This window comes from Camellia sinensis, chromosome 14 (genome assembly GCF_055761805.1).
Source record: "Camellia sinensis isolate YWXY chromosome 14, ASM5576180v1, whole genome shotgun sequence".
Lineage (NCBI taxonomy): Eukaryota > Viridiplantae > Streptophyta > Magnoliopsida > Ericales > Theaceae > Camellia > Camellia sinensis.
This window is the reverse complement of record NC_138974.1, coordinates 30,587,915-30,608,483: the sequence shown is the minus strand read 5'-3', so window position 1 is coordinate 30,608,483 and position 20,569 is coordinate 30,587,915. Positions and strand designations below refer to the sequence as shown.

The window sequence follows — 20,569 nt, the reverse complement described above, 5'->3', positions numbered from 1 at the left end:
GATGTGAACAAGAAGGTATTATTCCGACTACGTTTAAACCTAACGAAAGGCTAGTTGTTTTTACGTCGATTCTTAACTTTTTTCTATTTGTTTTATGTTTTTTAATTTAATTTTTTTACTAGAAGGACAATAGGGCAATGCCGTTTTGGTCAACAATTATATTCTTGGTAATTATGTTACTTTGACAATTCATCATAACCTTAGTCTATAATATATTGATGTTCTTGTTTTTGTTTATTTTTACTTTTTAAAAATGGCTTTAAATAAGTCAGTGGGTTCACATGGGTCAAACCAAGCCATTAAGAGTATTAACACCAAACCCTTTAAAGTTTTAGTCAAATTAAAATTATTTCATTATTTTAATTTATCGCTTTTTAGCACTTATTGTATTAAATTTTTTATTCTAACTTATTCTTATTAAATATTATTGTCTTATTGTATTTGTTAGTCTTTCTTTTTTTATTAAATTGATAAGTTACTAGTTAAATAATTCTTAAAAAAAGCATAAAAAAAAAAAAAAATGGTCGTTGACCGGTTGACTGGCCGGACGTCTGGTAGGACTTTCGGCCGGACATCCGATAACATTATTGTAGCGATGAACAATGCCTCGCTTCTTGTAACGAGTTATTGTATCACTTGTAAATTAGCAACCTACTGTAGGGAGATTTATGCAGCCCCGTTTTTTATGAACAGTATCATCAAATGTGACAACCCTCACCACTGATTAGTGCTAATCTATGATTAAGTATGTTAAGTGACTGATTGACTGAAATTCTGACTGATTGATTGAGTGTATTAGTTTGAATGCATGTCTATCTGTTTGACTGCTAATGATTTGTTCATGTTTTATGTTTTAAACTGCAAATTGAAGACCTTATCGGCGGCCGAATCCAGAACTGATTAGTGTTTTGTGTTAATTAGAATTAATGTGATTTTATGGTAAATTTAGTTGAAATTTGATTTGGTATGATTAGGTTGGATTAAATAAGTTAAATTACATTAGTTGGACTTATCTATCATTTTGCCACTTAGTAGGCCACTTATTCACACCTTGAGGCTTGAGCTACACACTTAGACACAACATTTCTTCAGCCTTTTTCTTGAGCCTAAACCAACTAGAGAGAGAGAGAGAGAGTTAGGAGAGCTTTGGTTTCTTCAAGAATTGTTTAGAAAATTAGAAGAATTGAAGAGTAATAGCAAATTGAGCTTCCATTCTTGAAATTGAGGACCTAAGGTAGGAGAATCATCTTTTTGAACTTATATTTAAGTTGTATCTTGCATGTTCTATGGAAGTTTGGTGATTAGAGTCTAGAATTGGTTCTATATGTTGAATTGAGTAGGAATTCATGCATGCATGTTTACATTGTCGAATTTTGAGGTTGATTTCATGCAAATCCTCACATGCATATCCATATTCTAGCTTTGGTCCATGAATTCAGCATGTTTTTGGAAGGATTGACTCATTTGTTTATGTATTGGAAGCTTTGAAGTTGATTAAATTCATGCATGTTGCATGTACATCATGTTCTTGAAGTTTTGTTTGGAAATGGATTCAATTGAACTACCTTTGGGCTTTGATTTTGCAAATTGATCTTTGAAACATGTCATATTATGAGTTTTAAAGTGTTTTCCAGAAAATTAGCCCAAAAGGATCGAATTTGATGCTTTAAATGTTGAGTTTCATGCTTGGAGACAAATCTGGAAATTCCAGATTTTGGATCCATGCTCGAGCGGGGAACTCCATGCTCGAGCGTACACTCTGAGTTCATGCAGTCCGCTCGAGCGGGAAAAGTAACGCTCGGGCGTGAAATGCATGTATCCAGTACTTTGCATGTGTTTACAGTCCGCTCGAACAATGGAATGCACGCTCGAGCGAGGACTTGTGTCTCACGCTCGAGCGGGGGTCGAGCGCCCGTCGAGCGTGAATTTCATGCATCCAGTACTTTTGCAGTCCGCTTGAGCAAAGAAAGTCATGCTCGAGCGTAGCTTTTTTGTCTGCATGTCCGCTCGAGCGGGACCCCTGTTTCAGCAAAAATTTGAAGAGTGTTTTAAAGTGCATCTTTGCATCCTCATTCCATCCTAAACATTCCTAGGCCTAGTTTAAGGTATCTTAATGAGGATAATGCTATAGAACCACACCGAGTCAAGATAGGAACTAAGTTATTGTTTTCCAAACGTGCAACTTAGTGTGTGTTCATCCTGTAACTGTGTAGGGTTGGCATCCGAGGACGCTCACTAGCCTATCTGTAGCCTAGAACTCTGTGAGTAACAATATTGTAAAGATATATTCAATCATGAATATTTTTTAAATGACCAATTGTACTGTTTTCTGAGATAATATTTCTTATTGAATGAATATTTGTCCTATTTGCAAACTGTATTTGTGGCATCTATTGCAATTTACTGTTACTGCTACTGTTACAGAGATCTCTGTCGGTTCCCATGTTGGAACCACTACTGTTTACTGATATGATGGCCATCAACTGACTGTTCGGTCTGTTAAAACCTACTATACTGTTTTGCTATGGGATGTACCACATATGACTGGTATGACTGAATGACTGATATACTGTTATAACTGACTGTTTTAAATACTGAAAGGACATTCATTCTTAACTTCTTTACGCATATGTTATTCGCTGGGTTTTAGCTCACTGTTTATATATTTATGTAGGTGTCCAGGCACCGGATCCGAGTTAGGAGCGTTGGGTTTAACTCCCTTTTTTTCAAGCCAACCAACGTGCCTCACTGCGAGGTTTCAAGTGTGTTCAAGCTTAGGCTCGTTTGGGGTGTCTCAGTTCACCCTTCTGTCTCTGTTTTATATATACTGTATAGACTTGTACTATACTGTTATGGTAGAGATTTGATCCCTAACCTGAATGATTGTATATGTTTGTATATACTGTTTTGGTTCCGAATGTGAATATGTATGAAAAGTCTTTTTTGCATACAAACTGTCACAGCTCATTGAACATCTTTTATTACTGTTTTGGCTTCCGCCAGCCCTTGTACTCTGTATTACTGTTATTACTGTTAAGCAAGCCTTCGGTAATCATGGATTACTGGCCGGTTACGGTGCTGAACCCACAGGAGCGGGTTTGGATCGTGACATCAAACTAGTTAAAAAAACAACTTTAGCTAGTTTAATGTGGATGCTCTAACCACTATTACTAAACATGATATAATAACAAAACTTTATTTGATTAGACTCCAATTTCCTGTTCAACTAGTTGCACTAGTTGGTGTGATTTGATTCTAGTTAGTATAATTCAGATTGCTTTAGGAGTTGTATTAAAGTAATCACAGTCGAGTGCTATGCTTACAAGACACTAATCATAGAATTTACATATGCTTTATTAAACATAAATAAATAAAAACCATTATGCTTTCATTAAGATTCATGTTTGTAATGAAAATTCTTTTAATGAAAACATATAAAATCATCAATCGTGGAACTCCGTATTGTTATGGTGTGATTCGATATTGGTTAGTGTGTGATTGTTTATTTTATGAGTTCTATTAAAATAATTACATTAGTATTATATCGTTTATATGACATTAAGGTCTAGTTAAATTATTAGTTTTAATTAAAAAATTAAAAAGTCATTATAAGTTATTATATTATTTTTTTACATATCTTTTCGTTAAAAATTAAAAAATTACTAAAATAACATATTCAGAAACGAGACTTTAACATTCAGTTATATGCATAACTTTAAAAACATCTAGTTGGTTTTTGAAATTCAAAAATTGAGTTTTTTGGAATTTAGTATATTTTTATTTTATTTTAGTCAATTTTTTTTATATATTTTAAATTCACCTAACTTAGATGTATTTGAAAAATCTAAAAAAAAAAAATCATTAAAGACAATAAAAATGTTTTCAGTGAATTAAAAAAAAAAACTAAAATATTTTACTTTCTAAATGCATTTAAATTAAATAAATTTTAAAATAATAATTAAAAATTAAAATATTTTTCAAAATCTAAATCAAATAAAATATATTCTATCAAAATTCATACTTGTAATGGAAGTCTTTTCAGAAGTTTATGATAAAAAAACGTGATAAAAAGTGGGACTTCATTTAAATACGATAATAATACCTAAAAAAATATTTTTAAAATAGAATATATTAAAATTTAAAATTATAGTATAAAATAAATAAATAAAAAAAAGATCGAAAATTCTAATTTGTGAGCTCTATGTGGTGAACCCCATATGATGTAATATTTAAAAATAAATAAATTAAAAAATAAAAAATAACTTTTAATTCACTTTCCCAAATAGGCCTTAACTCTCTATCACTTCTGAAATTAAAAATAGATTATCCAATTCAGGTGCCAATATGTGCCACAAAATGTGTGGGATATGGACTCAGCACTTTTGATGAGACGACAATGCAAAATGGAAATTGGGAAATTGCGGTTGTGATTTTGCGAAGTGACACAGCACAAACAAACCCATTTACAATTTACAAACAAACAAGCAAACAAAAAAGTGGTTTCTCTTCTTTTCACCAAGCAAGGATTGGATCTCTCTCTCTCCCTCTCTCTCTCTCTCTCTGCACAAGTCAACACTCGGTTTTATTATATACCCATTAAATTCCTTCAATCTCTTCCTTTCATTCACTCATCACATAATAGTCTCAAAACCCCCCGTTTTCTTTGATAAGCTTCTTTAAAGATCTACGAGTTTCAGAAACTGTTTGATAGCGCAACCATGGATGTTGTGAGTCAGTTGCAGAGACAGTTCGTTGATCACACGACATCTCTGTATCGCGAGGTAAAACAATACCGAATTTTGGCATGGGTTCGTTTGTTTTTGGGTTGTTTTTTAGTTCTGTTTCTTGGATTTTGTTTCATTGAGGTTTTGTAATGATGGGTTGGTTTTTTTGGTTTGCGAGAAGGGTTTCTTGGATGATCAGTTTACACAGCTTCAGAAACTCCAAGATGATAGCAACCCAGAGTTTGTGGTTGAAGTTGTGTCTCTCTTCTTTGAAGATTCTCAGAAGCTTCTCAACAATTTGGCCTCTGCTCTGTAAGTTTTTTTATTTTTTCTTTTCACTGTCTTTATTGTTTCTGTTTTTCTGGAAATTTGAAACCTGGATTAATGGGTTGTTTTTCAATTACACAGACAACAACAGATTGTAGATTACAAACAGGTCGATGCCCATGTCCACCAGTTCAAGGGTAGTAGTTCTAGGTATTTATTTATTTTTGTAGTTCTCCTTAAATACGTCTTCTCTATGTTTGATACTTTGATTTGTGTTCTTGAGAATACTTGTGAATTCTCTCCCAATAATTTTCAGAACTTGTATTTCATTGGAAATCTAAAATGAGAGATCTGAATTTGGGTTCAAAATAGGGCATTAGATTATTCTCCCACGAAATTGTTATTGCATAATGCTTTTGTTGCAAGTGTTTAATGGAAATTGTGTTTCTATGGTTGACAGCATAGGTGCACAGAGAGTCAAAAATGTGTGTGTTGGCTTCAGAAACTGCTGTGAGGAGAAAAATCTTGATGGGTGAGTTTTGCTTGACACTCGTATTGCCTTTGTCTGATTACCTAATGTAAAATTTATGGTAATTATTCAAAAAAGCTTATTTATCTATTAAAATTTCACTGTCAAATTCATATATTGAAAAACCAGTCTAATGGGAAAACCTAGTACATGTATGAGTCGTTGTCACTGGCTGGCCACTGTGTAACGCCTGCCATAATTTTGGATGAATCATAACTTCCTTGATTTGACCTTATGTGTGACCTTGTTTTTTCCTTAATTTTTAGACTGTGATGCTACTATGACTCTTCATTCTAGCATGAGGTGCCCAGCCGGCCCATGCTAGAAAGATGCTCCTTGCTATCTTGACTTTAGAATATGTATGTCCGTGAAGCTCAATTGTTACACTTTGGTTCATTTTCAACAGAAATTTGTCTATGAAAAGAAATAAAAAAATTGAATGACATGCATGTGCCATTACAAATTGGTATTTTAAACATACACTATATCTGTGGTACGGGGCATCTCAAATATTTCAACAAAGCTAAAAGTGTGGCAAAATGTATTTTCTTTTCTAACATGTAGCAGCAAGGCTTTTATAACATGTGGTATATTTTGATTTTAAGTTAGGAGTTATTATGAGTCTTAAAGTGGAAAGAGTGTAACTTTTAGATCCGATATGATTCTTACTGAAAATGAGTAATAGTTTAAAAAAGAAATTATCCGAGGCTGATTTTGTTTGTTCCCTTAGATTTATACAGAACCCTGAAAGTCTTTGTATTTATTGATTAGTAGTAATTGCTGAAATAAATCTGGTGTAGTCTGCTTACCAATTTGTCGTAGCCCCATTCCTCATTATGACTTAAAATGAGCATTGTATCATGAGTGTGTTCACCTACAACCATAGTTATTAATCTCATACCAGTGGGCAATTGGTTTTCTTTTCACCATTGGAACCAGTTTGTTTCCGTGAACCATTTCAGATTTGTTGCTATAGGCTATACCTAATATAAACTTATCAAAAAGTATATTCAGTTCACAAATTCAATCTCCAATGCACAAATAATCTCTACTTTTTTTGTTTTCAAAAAAAAAAAACAAAAACAAAAACAAAAACAAGAAAAAGAAAAAGAAGAAGAAGAATAAACATGGGGCGGATCAGAGTGAAGTGCATCAAAACAGTGACATGCGTAAAAATCAGAAAGAGAGAGAGATTGGACAAATCTCTTAGTTCGATTGTCGATTCCAAAATAGTTCTTGTGGTGCTGAGAAAGGTTAGAAGAAATATGCAAATCCGAATATGATGAGGGCTGTTTTATCTCTTTCCCTTTACTTTTGTATCCAATCTACTTCTCCAGTACCCACAATTTCAGTGCACCAAAAAGGAAGATATCGCCTGAAATGGAAACAGACTGGCTTGGTTTGGAAATTAGCCTCAAAGAAACGCACAGTTAGCTGTATGGTTAATTCTTATTTGTTGCTATATGGTACATACAGGTTGATTCTGGTTAGTACAGAACATGATTTATGATTGTGTCTACAACTCTGTTGTGCTTTTATTAAATATGCCTCAGTAGGGTCATGATCATAATAATGGTGACTCAATGTCGTGATATTGCCTATGACTTGGGAATGTTTGGTGCAGGTGTGTGAGATTTCTGCAACTATTGGAACATGAATACACTCTTGTGAAGAGCAAGCTTGAAACTCTCTTCGGGGTATGCACTATTATGAAAGAAACTAATATATAACTTCTGTGGTGAAGATGCATCAAAGCGATATTTTCTTTTATATTCTTTGTTTTTAGTTGCTCGTAGACTTCTTACTCTTTATTTTAGATTGCACCATTAGACTTGTCTTCGTAACTTTTCGTTTCTTTTTTCATTCTAACATTTTCTCGGTTCATTTTAGCTGGAGCAAAAAATCTTGGCAGCTGGTGGGTCGGTTCCGATGATGGCATAAGTAGAACTTATTTCATCTCCAAACCTGTTGGAAAAAAGAAAAAGAGAGAGATTGTGAACGGTTAATGCTATGGAGGAGCTTTTTATGAGTTTTTTTGGCTTTTGAGTTGCTAGGGGATTCTGTTAGATGTAGGTTTAAAGCTTTGTATGAAAAAGATTAGCTATGGTGTGAATAAGCATTTCTACCCCCTATGCTTCCCCAAAAACCTACTTTCAACATTGCAAAGCTATAATCTCTTTTTTCGCTGTTAAATGATTTTATATCTATTTTTTTATCAGATGGGTGAAAATTTTATATACATATGTATCATCGGGCTGGATTGTTTTGGGTAACGGTCTAGTCTGGCCCAAAGTTAATTCGGACTTGGAACCTTCTGCTCAAGTCTGGGCTGATCTTATGAAAGACACTGGCAAGCCCAGAGAAAAAATACAAATTAGGCTCGGCTTGAACCGGCCCACCTTGAGGTCCTAGATCTTACTCGACCACAGTGTCTTCTATTTAATGATTGACATGTTTCTGATTCTATTTTGTTTTTTTGTTTTGTTTTTTTTTTGGGTTTGTTTGTAACCGGAGAGAAGGGTTACTTTGCACTCACGTAATGAATTTTGGTACGTTTTGATAGCTCAATACTTAGGGTTGGATTTGTCTGATTTTGGATAATTGATAAAAATGTGTGATGTTTATAATATGACAGACATGGAATTTTGATACTCTTAAATAAATTATAAAAATGATGTTAGTCAACCTCAAAACAAACATTTAACCAGAACAAAAAAAAAAAAAAAAGAAAACTCTTAAGTCTCATTTGAAAACAGACTATTTTAGTAATTTTTTGATTTTTTACAAAAAGATGTGTAAGAAAAGTAAAGAGGAAAAGTAGAGAGAGTGATATGATAACTTATAGTGATTTTTTGACTTTTTGACTAAAATGTATAGTTGACAAATGAGGTTTTAATCTGTTCCTAATAAGGACTATGATGTGATGGATCAGATCTCCTTTTTTATTTTTTTCTTTTTTGCTACCAATTATATTTATTAGAAAAATAATTTATTCACACAATTTCTTTTTTCTGCAGTCTCCTTAATGATGTGACAAGTAAAATTTGAGAAGTAACTTACATTCAAAATATTTAGGACTTTTCTTAAGTGTGCAACTTACACCTTACACTTACGCCTTTCTGTTTGCTGTCCTGTTTCATGTTTGTACTTTCCATTTACACTTTTGTGTTGGTTGCATATGGTGTGCAATCATAACAGTACCCAAATATTTATCCTTAATGCATTTGGTCTTGTCACCTCATTGGGGGGTTAACTTTTTAAATTTTGTTTGCCACATTATTAGAGGGATTGTGGGAGAAAAAAATCATATAGATGTAGCATTGATATATTTATTACTATGAGATTCAATTACTTTTTCTTTTACTATACAAAAATAAAAAATAAAAAATTTAAATAGCCCTTTAGTGACATTTGTTTAAATTAGTTCTGACAGAAAATTTCACATAATATACTAGCAAAGAGTTCAGTGTATGTAGTGAATATTAACATATCTTTTCCAAACATGAGAGATGAATATCTATACCAAAAATGTTTTATATCACTAATTTAATACCACTAAACAGACTACTAATGACGTAGCGAGATGTGAACCCCACACTGATGTGATAGTTTAGTCTTTTTTTTTTTTTTTTTTCCCTTACACCGTCACGTAATTAGTGCTGTTTTTAACGATGGTATATTAGTGGTCTGAATCGGAACTCATATTTATACCTAATCATGGACTTGAAACTCCCAAGTTCCACAACCATCTTCCCGAAAACATGGCACCACTATGCCTCTTTAATGTAATCTTCTTCTTCTTCTCCAATTTCTTATCTTCCTTGAATAACTAACTCTTTACAATGTTACCCACTCTCTTAGCATTAAAGGAGTGACCACTCGACATCAAGTTTAACTTTCCAACAACATTGTATCTTCTATATCATCCTACTCACATGGCTTGATTTTCTACTTGTGTCGATGGTTTGTCTCATGTTCAAAATTTCACCTGCCACAGTAGAATTAAAAATATTCAAGATGAAGAAGGAGAGATGGTTAAATAACTAAATTCAAGACAACAGAAATGGGGCAGAGAGAGAGAATGACGAAATATCTACAAAGAAAAAAAATATACAATTGCCGTGTAATCAAACAAAATATGTATTCCAAGCTAGAAATTTAAGATCTTTAAAATGAACCTCTCATGGCAATGAATCATGTCTTTGAATCTCTATGTTATAAAGCATTAATATGTATTGAATTTTGTCTCGCGATTACTTCGCTTTTGAGATATGTAATAATATAAAATTTTTGAATTTTTTGAGATAAAGGATCTTATGTCAACTCTTACAAACTTCAGTGATATTTTGAGACGGAAGAATATGGGGACTTAGGGACAGAAGATCTCATATCAAAACACATTGCATTGTTTTTTGTACATTTATCGAGATTAGTAGAGACCAAAAAAAATAATAAAAATACCATAATCTCTATATTTAGATATAAGAATAAGAACAACGAGCAATAAAACTAAATACACAAATACAAAACACAAAATAAAACACAAATATCTGATAAGAAGTGAATTTCATATCATGTATAAATGTAAAATGCTATATTTTTCGTTCTGTATTTTGTATCGATAAACCTAATACTGTTGGTCATCAAACAATGAAAGCAGTGTAGTTGGATGAAAGGGACAGCATACCAAAGACAAATAACTATGCACATGATATCCCCATATACAAGGAAGAAAAAAGGTGCAATATTTTTCTATCTTTTTATCAGGATCCTCCTTAGATCAAGAAAAAAAAAGAAAAAAAGAAGAGGGAATGAATTTAACCATGGAAAGTGAAAGTTCTACTGTCCACACATTGGATTGGTAAGCCCATTAAATTAACCTCAGGGAGATGGAGCTGCAAATGATGAGTGGGTGTGTTTGGGTTGTTGGGTTTGGTGCATCCAGCACACATCCTCATGCAATTCAATCAATGGTGAGGATGATGGTGATGGTGGTGGTGGGTGGGCCCTTTAAAGGGGGTGTTGTTCCCTGCTCTGCTCAGAGTTCCATTCATATCATATGATATATGGACCACTATGAAATCTATCATTGCTCCCAATTTACTACAATCAAGGACTCTGGTGTCTAATAACTAAAACTAACCCCCATTGAGGTTTTAAACCAATTTGTTTGTGCATTTAAGGAAACTCCATTCCCAAAATTCCTTCGTACTTCTACTTCCCATGTGTTTGGGGGCTTAGCCAAATTTCTTATCAAATCATTTTGACGCTTCCTGGGGTGCTTGCATTAATTATATATACAAATTTCTTATTAAGCCTTTTTGATAAAGAAAACAAAAATAAAAACAAATAATCGAATATAATCCTTTCACATAAAAATAAAAGAGAAATCTTACTATTTTGTAATGTTCTCACACCCATTAAGAGACTTATGTCTAATTTTGTGATTATTTTTTATGCAAGTAGAAAACGAATCTATTTAACATTTTTTTAGATTCATTACTTCATACGTACTTTTGAAACTTTAATATAAATTTTATTACGATTCTTACTGTGTGAGTGATTTTCCGATCACATTGTCAACTTAGTATTCAGCTGGAGAGCACTGACAAAATAGATGGCACCTGTCTGACTTGCAACAAAAAGAGAAGATTCTAGCGGTGGTTCGTCCACCCGGGGGCACTCCGACGATCAAGTTAGTATATCTCTCAAAGATAATTAATAGTGCTTAACTCACTAGACAGAGCATAAAAGACATAGCTTAGACCCATGAGGGTGCCTCTTTTTATAGCCAACATAATCCTAGTCCCTATAGAAGTCTAGCTCCAATGGACTTAGGATTACTGCTCATCTTGGACTCCCAGTAGGATTAGGATAAACTCTCTAAGAGTCTTATCTTTACCCAAACTGAAGTCTTCTCCCATTCTAGGACTCTTGTCCCTTATCCGCTTATCCCGGATTTCGGTATTCTCGCAGATAACCTCGGCCTGGCCGAGATCATCTCAGCATCATGACCAGGACACGTGACACCTCGGCTGACACTTCGGTGTCACCTCGGCCACGTGTTGTCATTCAAAAATTATGTCCCCACAACTGCCCCCTAAGTTCTATTACCTTGGCATCCTGAGCTGATAGAACCTATATCATTTCTTCCATTTAGCACGTCGGCTAAGCTTGCTTCATCGTCTATTGCCGGAGTCAGAACTCGTCGGCTCAATATGACCAAGACCTATAGTCTGCTTTCATAAATGCTTTAGAACCAACGACTAATTTCGTTCAAATTTCTCAACCGAAATCGTCCTCCTAGCCGAGGTATTTGCTTCATTGAATCAAGAACTCCAAGAGTTCCAGCATGCGTATGAGCTAGTACGCACAGTATTTCAACCGTTTTCACCATGTGTCTTTCCCTTACTGGACCGGATCTGATACGCGCCATCAAGTCGCATCATTTTTGCGCGTGCTGTCTGACCATTTTTGCGCGTGCTGTCTGACAGGCACGTCCTCCAAGGCACTATAATTGCCAATTTTCATGTTTTTGAAAAAAAAATTTCTCTCAAATCCTTCTTTGCAACTTTCGTTGTACTTTTTTGCTCATTACCATCGTCTGACCCCGGCATACTTCACACCGGCCTTTTTGTAATCTAAACAATAATTCTTCAATGTTAGGCCGAAGTGCCTTCTTTCCTTTTCTAAATGCATTCTTTAATTTCTTCTTTCAACGTGGTTGCATGTGTCTTCTTTTTACTCTTGTACGATTCTCGGCAAGTACCCAAGTACCTTTCTTAGCATAACCTTGGTTTCAACTTGTAATTTTTTCAAAAAATTTCAACAAGTGTTTAACCTCAGTCTCGGTTTAACTTCAACTTATAAACTTTTTTCAAGTTTCAACAAGTGTTAAACATAATTTCGGTTTAACTTCAACTTGTAAACTTTTCTCAAGTTTCAACAAGTGTTAAACATCATCTCGGTTTAACTTCAACTTGTAAACTTTTCTCAAGTTTTAACAAGTGTTAAAGATCATCTCGGTTTAACTTCAACTTGTAAACTTTTTAAGTTTCAACAAGTGTTAAATATAATCTCGGTTTAACTTCAACTTGTAAACTTTTCTCAAGTTTCAACAAGTGTTAAACATAATCTCGGTTTGACTTCAACTTGTAAACTTTTCTCAAGTTTCAATAAGTGTTAAACATAATCTCGGCTTGTGAAATTCCAACTCCCAAGCATCATTCTTCAGCCCTTTGCCCTCTAATGTGAACTTAAGTTCCACTTGGGTTCTCATTAGGCAAGTGGCTTTGACCTTGATATTGCTCTATGGGCAGGGGATCTGCCCCCTGCATGGCTTCCACATACTCCTTTGTGGAAAAAATTCTTTAACTTAGGCCAAGCTCTTCTCTCCTCGGACTTAATCATCTAAGCCGAGATTTTGTCTTCTGGGATCTGGGATTCCAGATTTGGAATCTGTTCTCATGTCCAGTATTATCTCGGCTTTGCTTCGGCGAACCATTTCTCTTCTCTTGTTTGGACGCCTTTGTCCTCGGCGTGTCTTCCTCGACTCTGGCATACTTTTCTATTCTGGCCATCAACTCCTCCATGCTTTTCGGCAATGTCTTTGCCAGTGATTTTCGAAGCAGTCAGTCATCCTTCAAGCCGTTTTTAAATGACATGACCGCCACCTCTTGGTTGCATCCTGGTATTCGGTTGAATACCTCATAATATCTTTTGGCATAGGCCTACGGCTTTCATCCTCACCGATCTTCAGGGCCATTAGGGCGTCTACCCTCAATGACTGTAGTTTGTTTGTCACGAACCTGGCCACAAACATCTCGGCCAGGCTTTCCCGGGTTTTCACAATTTCTTTCGGCAACTTGTGAAACCAGTCCGATGCAATTTCCCCGAATGATGAGGGGAACACTTTGCAAAGTAACGACTCGTTCCTAATGTAAAACGCCATCGCGTTCAGGTATAATCCGACGTGAAAATTGGGGTCCGACTTCCCATCGTATATTTGGAACCTCGACATACTGAATCTCTTCGGGACCTCAACTTTGTCTAATTCTTCCTAGAACGGCGTTCTCGGTTTGATCGAGGAGGTTACCTCGGTATTTTGTTGCTTTCTCTGTAGGTGATCTCCTAGATCCTCTTTGATTCGTCCAAGGGCTCGGCTATCTCTGGATTTCAACCTCTTTGGCGCACCACTTCTAGCGTCATTGTAAGTCCTTTTGGACCTCCCTCCACTGGTCGTGTCGAAACAGAGTTCCTTCCCCTGAACATCCTGATGTTCTTTGGTGCAGGTTTCTTTTATTCGACGTGCCTTCTGGGATTCTCCATGCCCGACCTCCCGCGAAGGCCGGTGAGACTGTCCCTTGGTCCCGCCATGCTGAGGGACTGCATGAACCGCTTTCTGCCCCCCTTTCTGGGTATCTTTCTTGGCCGCTGGAATCAGCGTATCTTGTAGCGGGAACGGTGGCTACATGACGTTGTTCTGCATCATGAAATTGACGACCGTTTATAGGTCCGCCAATTTGTCTGTCATTCCCTTCATCTCATCGTCCCTCCGCAGGCATCTATCTTTCCATACCTGGAGGTCGTCTTCGTTATAATACCCGCTCCGGTACGATTTCTTCGGTACGCCGCCCTCTTGGTCGATGTCCTTTCCTCCGTGATTCTTATCACGAGTTTCTTTGTTGCAGTTGTCATCTTCAACGTCAAGGTCAATATGTTTCCCACTCTCAGTATGGGTGTCGTCCCCAACCTTCTCTTTCTGTCCGTCGTTGGCCATCTATTCTCCTTTCTTTCCCATAGACTGCGCCAAATTGTGTGAGTGATTTTCCGACCATACTGCCAACTCAGTATTCAGCTGAAGAGCACTGACAGAATAGATGGCACCTATCTGGCCTGCAACAAAAAGAGAAGATTCCGGCGGTGGTTCGTCCACCTGGGGGCACTCCGACGATCAAGTCAGTATATCTTTCAAAGTTAACTAATAGTGCTTAACTCACTAGACAGAACATAAGAAAACATACCTTAGACCCATGAGGGTGCCTCTCTTTTATAGCCAACATAATCCTAGTCCCAATAGAAGCTTAGCTCTAATGGACTTAGGATTACTGCTCATCTTGGACTCCCAGTAGGATTAGGATAAACTTTCTAAGAGTCTTATCTTTACCCAAACTAAAGTCTTCTCCCATTTTAGGACTCTTGTCCTTTATCCGCTTATCCCGGATTCCGGTATTCTCGCAAATAACCTCGGTTTATCCGAGATCATCTCAGCATCATGACCAGGACACGTGACACCTCGGCTGACACTTCGGTGTCACCTCGGCTATGTGTTGTCATTCAAAAATTATGTCCCCACAGTATCCATTCTCAATCTCAAGCTTCAAGAATAGCTCAATGGTGTTGGCTTTGACTTACCGCTTATCTACTTAGTTCGAACCAAGTCTTTCATTTGTGATAAAATCAAATACTAATGCATATTCTTAAAATATTGTTTAAAATTAAGATTTTTTTTTTTTTTAGTTTCGTTCTTGTGCCTAATGACACTTGTTAGCAAGAACATTATGATAATATGAAAATCATGTTATTGGATATAAATATAAATAAACTCTTTCTCTCAACTTTATGACCTAATCGCAATATCCCACCACATTCCGCTAATTATTCCCAAACCTAACCTAACATTACTATCAGTTAGTATTTGGACCCATTGTTAAGTGGGCCTAGATGCTGACGGTAGAATGGCCCAGATGAAAGTGGACTGACTAGAGTGGGCCTGCTTGGTACACACACACTACCCTGGCAGCCCTATTAGAAATCTGACGGTGGAAGGAAGCTGGAAAGTGTAAAGAAAAGATTCACACAGAGTTTTCACTCCACAAAACGACGAGGAGAATATGATCGGACGATCGACAGCTGTCCTCAAATGAAATTAACTCCAAAAAGCCCAAACAGGCCCTTACCTACGGGAACAACCGGCTTTATCATCTCGCGCACGGTATGTGGCATTCATTCCTACGTGGCTTCTCATTAGGCTCGGTGTAATTTACTCCCTCTCATGCCCTCCCTCACCTCTCTTCTCATAAATAATGGGTACATTTTTTCATAAATAATATAGTTATCAAAATATTCTTAATAATATTTACATTTACAATATGAATATTTCATGATATAAATGTTTACATTGTAAATATGAATATTCACATCACCAAATTGCTAATCGTTTAAAAAATATTTATAAAGATAGAAATATTCATAAAATACTTTAAATATGAGAATTAAGATTTGATAGATCAAATGTTTAAATAATAAGACTTAATAGAATACAATAATATCTTATGGACTAATTGGGACACAAATACTTGAAAAGGGATTTTTTAATAAATCTCCCTAAATAATACTGCAAAAATAAAATAAAAAGTTTTTAATTAGACTTTAAAATTTAAGTTCGTATTTCACTCTCTTTCTTATTTAAAATTTTAATTTAAGAACTATATTGAACTGTAAACTTTTTAAACCAAACCATAATCTAAGTGTTGAAAATTGCGAATAATAAATTACCACGTGTTTATAATGAACTCTACAAAATTGTGATAAATTTTGTAAATATTTCTGTGATGAAATATTATTGAATTGAATATCATGGGTGAGAAATGGAAAATGCATGAGACCCTAGTAGGCGTGCTGGGTCTCTTTTCATTGGCCCAAAATTTTTTTTTTTTTTTTTTAAGGTTTTCAGCCAATGGCAGCCCCCCATGTGGCACTGGGGTCACTGGGGGTCCCCAACAGAGCCCGGTGAGAAATGGTGTGATATTATATTATTGTTCTAGCATTATTAGAAGAAAACTATTAGGTTCGTTTGGTTCCTATCTTCAGGATTTACTTTTTATAAAATTAATTTTTTTTATTTTTCATATTTTTTGTTTGTTTTCATTGAATTTTTTTTAATATTCTAAGCTTTTTTTTTTTTTTTTCAAATACATTTAACATAAATACACTTAAAAAATATAATATTTGTGAATTTTTTTTTTAGAAAATTCACTAAATTCCAAAAATATATTTAAAAAAATATGATTTTTTGTATTATTATATATTTATTATTTTTTAAAATATTTTTTATAAATATTTTACTTTTTAGTACATCTAAATAAGGTGTATCAAAAAAAAGTTTTTAAAAAAATGTTTAAAGTTTTAAAAATATTAACCAAAAATAAAAATATATATATGAAAAATAAAAAACACAATTTTTAGAAAATTAAATTCAAAAAATTGAAATAAAAAAACCCTAAGTAATTTCCATGCGATATGTAATAACCCACTTCAGTATATAAAATATAAAATATAAAAATTATAAATAAATTTATAGAGCATATTAGTACTTCATAAAAAAAAAATGCCCAATAAAATCGGTTTAATGGTTGTGCCTCATTGAGCATCTCTAATAGTTGTTACTATAATATTATTATTATTGCTATAATTTAGTAGTGAATAGTGTTATTTTGTCAAATTATAGCAATAGTGCTCCAATGGTCACTTGCTATTTTGGCAATTCTCAACCATTTTTCTTTCCAAGTTTGTAAGTATTGTTTGGATATAAGTTTTTTTGTGATTTTATTTTTGTTTTTTTTTTGTCTTTTATGACATTTTTTTAACTATTTGTAAAAAAAAAATTATATATTTATATTATTCCTGACTAAACAAATATAAAAAATTAGAAAATTAAAAAAATTAGAAAAAAATTAAATAGAAAAATTACTTGATTTTTTATTGTTTCAATTCTGTTTTTTAAACTAAATTTGGAGCCACAAATATGTTCATATTTACTGATATGACATATTTGACAATTGTTATTTTACTTGTCAAATTTAAAAACAGATATGACATATATCATCTTTAACAAGTAAAATAATAAGTCAGTGAAAACTCACTTTTTATCACTATCACTAAATTATAGTTTTTGACAACTATTTGAAAACTCCATTGGAAATGTTCTCAGGCAACATCCTCATGGTCACGTGGTCCTCGTCCCTATAACAGCGAAGCCCGACGGTGCTGACCTGCCACTCCGAACCTCTCCTTCTCCTTTCCACCTAGGCTTGGACAACCGTTTAACCCCGCCGAACCTAGTCCTGAAAGAAACAAAAAAACCACTGTTAATATTCATAGTTAAATAAATAAATAAAAAAAACAGAACTAGAAAAAATAACCCGAGAGACTGATCGCCGAAGCAGAGAGTTATTAGTAGAAGTCATTTGCAACTTATCTGAGAAGCTAAAGCTATTCCACGCAGAGACGAAGCGTCAAGAAGAAGAAGATCACCAAAAAGCTCTTTGCTTTCTCCCCAAGCTACTCTCTCTCTCCTGAATCTTGGACTTTGATGCTGCTACTGTCTCCATTAAAGCATTCACGGCCATTTCACACGAGAAACAGGTACCATGTAAGTTTCTTCTCACGGAAAAGCACCCCAAAAAGCTCAATCCCACTCCTATAAAACCCCTCTCCAAAACCCTCTCTCGTTCTCACTTCAGCTACAACAATGGCGGTGATAGTGTTGAGGAAGACCAAGACAATGCTATTAGCCCTAACTCATTTACTGTGTATTCTTCAATGTGGTTTCATAGCTTTCGCTATCTTAGACCCAATTGATTTCCTCGCTCTCCAATCTATTCGAAAAGCCCTACATGACATGCCTGGATCCAACTACTTCTCCTCCTGGGATTTCACTTCCGACCCCTGCAACTTCGCTGGGATTTACTGCGACAGTGACAAGGTCATTGCATTGAATCTCGGCAATCCGAGAGCCGGTTCACCAGGTCTGACCGGCCGGCTTGATCCTGCAATCGGAAAACTCACTTCTCTCGCCGAGTTCACCATCGTTCCTGGTCGAATCATCGGTTCGCTTCCACCATCAATGTCGCAATTGAAGAAGCTCCGGTTCCTAGCCCTAAGCGGGAATTTCATCTCCGGCGGAATTCCGGCGACTCTCGGTCTGCTCCGGGGGCTTCAAACTCTCGATCTCAGTTTCAATCAACTCACCGGAACGATTCCTTGGCCGATCGGAAGTCTACCGGCGTTGTCCAACGTCATTCTCTGCCACAATCGTCTCTCCGGTTCAGTCCCTCATTTCTCTTCACAAACCCTAACTCGGCTCGACCTCAAGCACAACGATCTCTCCGGTTCACTCTTACGAACTTCTCTTCCTCCGTCAATCCAATACCTCTCATTGTCCTCGAACCGGTTGGGCGGTCCAGTGGACCGCCTCTTAACCCGGCTCAACCGCTTAAACTATCTCGACCTGAGCATGAACCGGTTCACGGGCACCATTCCGGGCAGAGTATTCAGTTTCCCAATCACAAACCTTCAACTACAAAGAAATTCGTTTTCCGGTCCGGTCCAACCGGTTGATCATGTCACAATCCCGACCGTTGATCTCAGCTACAACATGCTATCGGGCCAAATCTCACCAATGCTATCGACCGTACAGAACCTATACCTGAATAATAACCGGTTCATAGGTCAGGTTCCGGGCAGCTTCGTGGACCGGTTACTGGCTGCTAGTATACAGATATTATATCTACAGCATAATTATCTTACGGGGATTGAGATCAATCCAACGGCTGAGATTCCACTGAGCAGTTCGTTGTGTTTACAATATAATTGTATGGTTCCGCCACTGCAGACACCTTGCCCATTGAAGGCTGGGAAGCAGAAGGCGAGGCCTACTGCACAGTGCAGTGCGTGGAGGGGATAAATTGGAGAATTCATTTTATTGTCAAGGGCAGAAAGGGAAAGATAACATAACTATAGATTTATAATGTGGTTTATATGTTTTTGCACGAGTTTTGAATTCATTTAATTTTATTATTTTTTTTTGGTTGATAATGTGGGTAAATCACAAATAAATTAAATTGAATGTGCATAGGTAGATATATAAAGCAGTACTTAGGAAAGACCAATATATGTTTCTAATGATATCTTTTATATGTTTTTAACTTACTTCTTTTTTTTACCAAAAATATGGTGGTTGATATATGTTTTTACATTAATCTCACTTCACATGTTTTTTTCTTGGCATGTTTGTGTGTTGGGTGAGAAAATTGGTGGTGTATTCAACTAATAGCAAGTGACTTAAAAATAAAATAAAATAAAAATAAAAATGATTTTATTAGAAGGGCTTATGGCCACATGATTTTCCTGACTTGTGTTATAATTTCTACTTTTTTTTTTTTTTTGTTTTTTATCCATTTTGCAAGGGCAGGCATTAATGAAAAATCATCTTTATTTATACAATGGGACCTCCTTTGATGAGTGTTACTATCATTCTTCACGCATTTGGAGGTTTGATATGGAACCTTTTGTTCACTTTAAATTATGAGTTTGAAACCTAACTAAATACTGTTAGAAAAAGTGCTTAAGTTCAAGTAATAAAGTCATTAGTAGAAAATGATATAGAGTAGAACTCACTTTCCTTTTTTTGCCCTTTAACGAGACATCATTTGAATTAAGGAGTTCAGGGAAATTAGATGGTCAAAACATAAACATGATTTCATTTTTCTAGAGATTCTTAAAAAAAGAGAGAAATTTTGAAATATCTTTTACCAGAATGATACCGTTGTTGTAGTTGCCATTTTGTGAGTATTTTTATTTTAAAATGATATATTTAAATTCAATCACATTCTCTATGTTCTTCTCGTTCGGATAACACTACTTCTTATTATTATTAGATGTGTTAATTCAGTTTTTTTCTTTTTTAAAGTGTCATACTCAAATTTTTATATTAATTAGTCTTTATTTAAAATAATAAAAAAAACCCATACATCTAGTCATTAATTGAACCCTGAGTTTACATTTAGTGCATGATCGATCCAATGAATATATTTTGTGATTAATTTGATGGAGGCTCAATCACACCTCCTCCCATATGGAAGTGTCAGTGAAACAAGGCTATTGACAATGTTTATGATAACAAGTGTATGATTACATATCCAACCATAAAACCAATTATACAAAATACCAACTTTAATCATACATGTTAAATGATAGGCCCGTCATA

At 35.1% G+C, this 20,569-nt stretch overlaps 2 protein-coding genes across 2 annotated transcripts; both read left to right on the top strand.

Moving 5' to 3' along the window:
• Nucleotides 1-4,318: 4,318 nt before the first annotated feature.
• On the top strand, nt 4,319-7,713 carry LOC114269493 (histidine-containing phosphotransfer protein 1). The gene is made up of 6 exons (XM_028210831.2): nt 4,319-4,781; nt 4,906-5,036; nt 5,133-5,201; nt 5,452-5,523; nt 7,145-7,217; nt 7,411-7,713. Exons 1-6 carry the CDS (start codon nt 4,719-4,721, stop codon nt 7,459-7,461), a joined length of 459 nt encoding a protein of 152 aa, XP_028066632.1. The 5' UTR covers nt 4,319-4,718; the 3' UTR covers nt 7,462-7,713.
• A 9,604-nt stretch (nt 7,714-17,317) lies between these two features.
• LOC114269492 (uncharacterized) lies at nt 17,318-19,512 on the top strand. Its single transcript, XM_028210830.2, has one exon. It carries the CDS (start codon nt 18,053-18,055, stop codon nt 19,265-19,267), a length of 1,215 nt encoding a protein of 404 aa, XP_028066631.2. The 5' UTR covers nt 17,318-18,052; the 3' UTR covers nt 19,268-19,512.
• Nucleotides 19,513-20,569: the final 1,057 nt, after the last annotated feature.

What these genes read in the sequence shown, in the direction of transcription:
- LOC114269493 (XM_028210831.2), top strand. Translation starts at nt 4,719, where the DNA reads ATGGATGTTGTGAGTCAGTTGCAGAGACAGTTCGTTGATCACACGACA. An exon ending in TTCAAGGGTAGTAGTTCTAG is followed by an intron (nt 5,202 to 5,451) that starts GTATTTATTTAT and finishes TATGGTTGACAG; the next exon opens with CATAGGTGCACAGAGAGTCA. An exon ending in GAGGAGAAAAATCTTGATGG is followed by an intron (nt 5,524 to 7,144) that starts GTGAGTTTTGCT and finishes TGTTTGGTGCAG; the next exon opens with GTGTGTGAGATTTCTGCAAC.
- LOC114269492 (XM_028210830.2), top strand. Translation starts at nt 18,053, where the DNA reads ATGGCGGTGATAGTGTTGAGGAAGACCAAGACAATGCTATTAGCCCTA.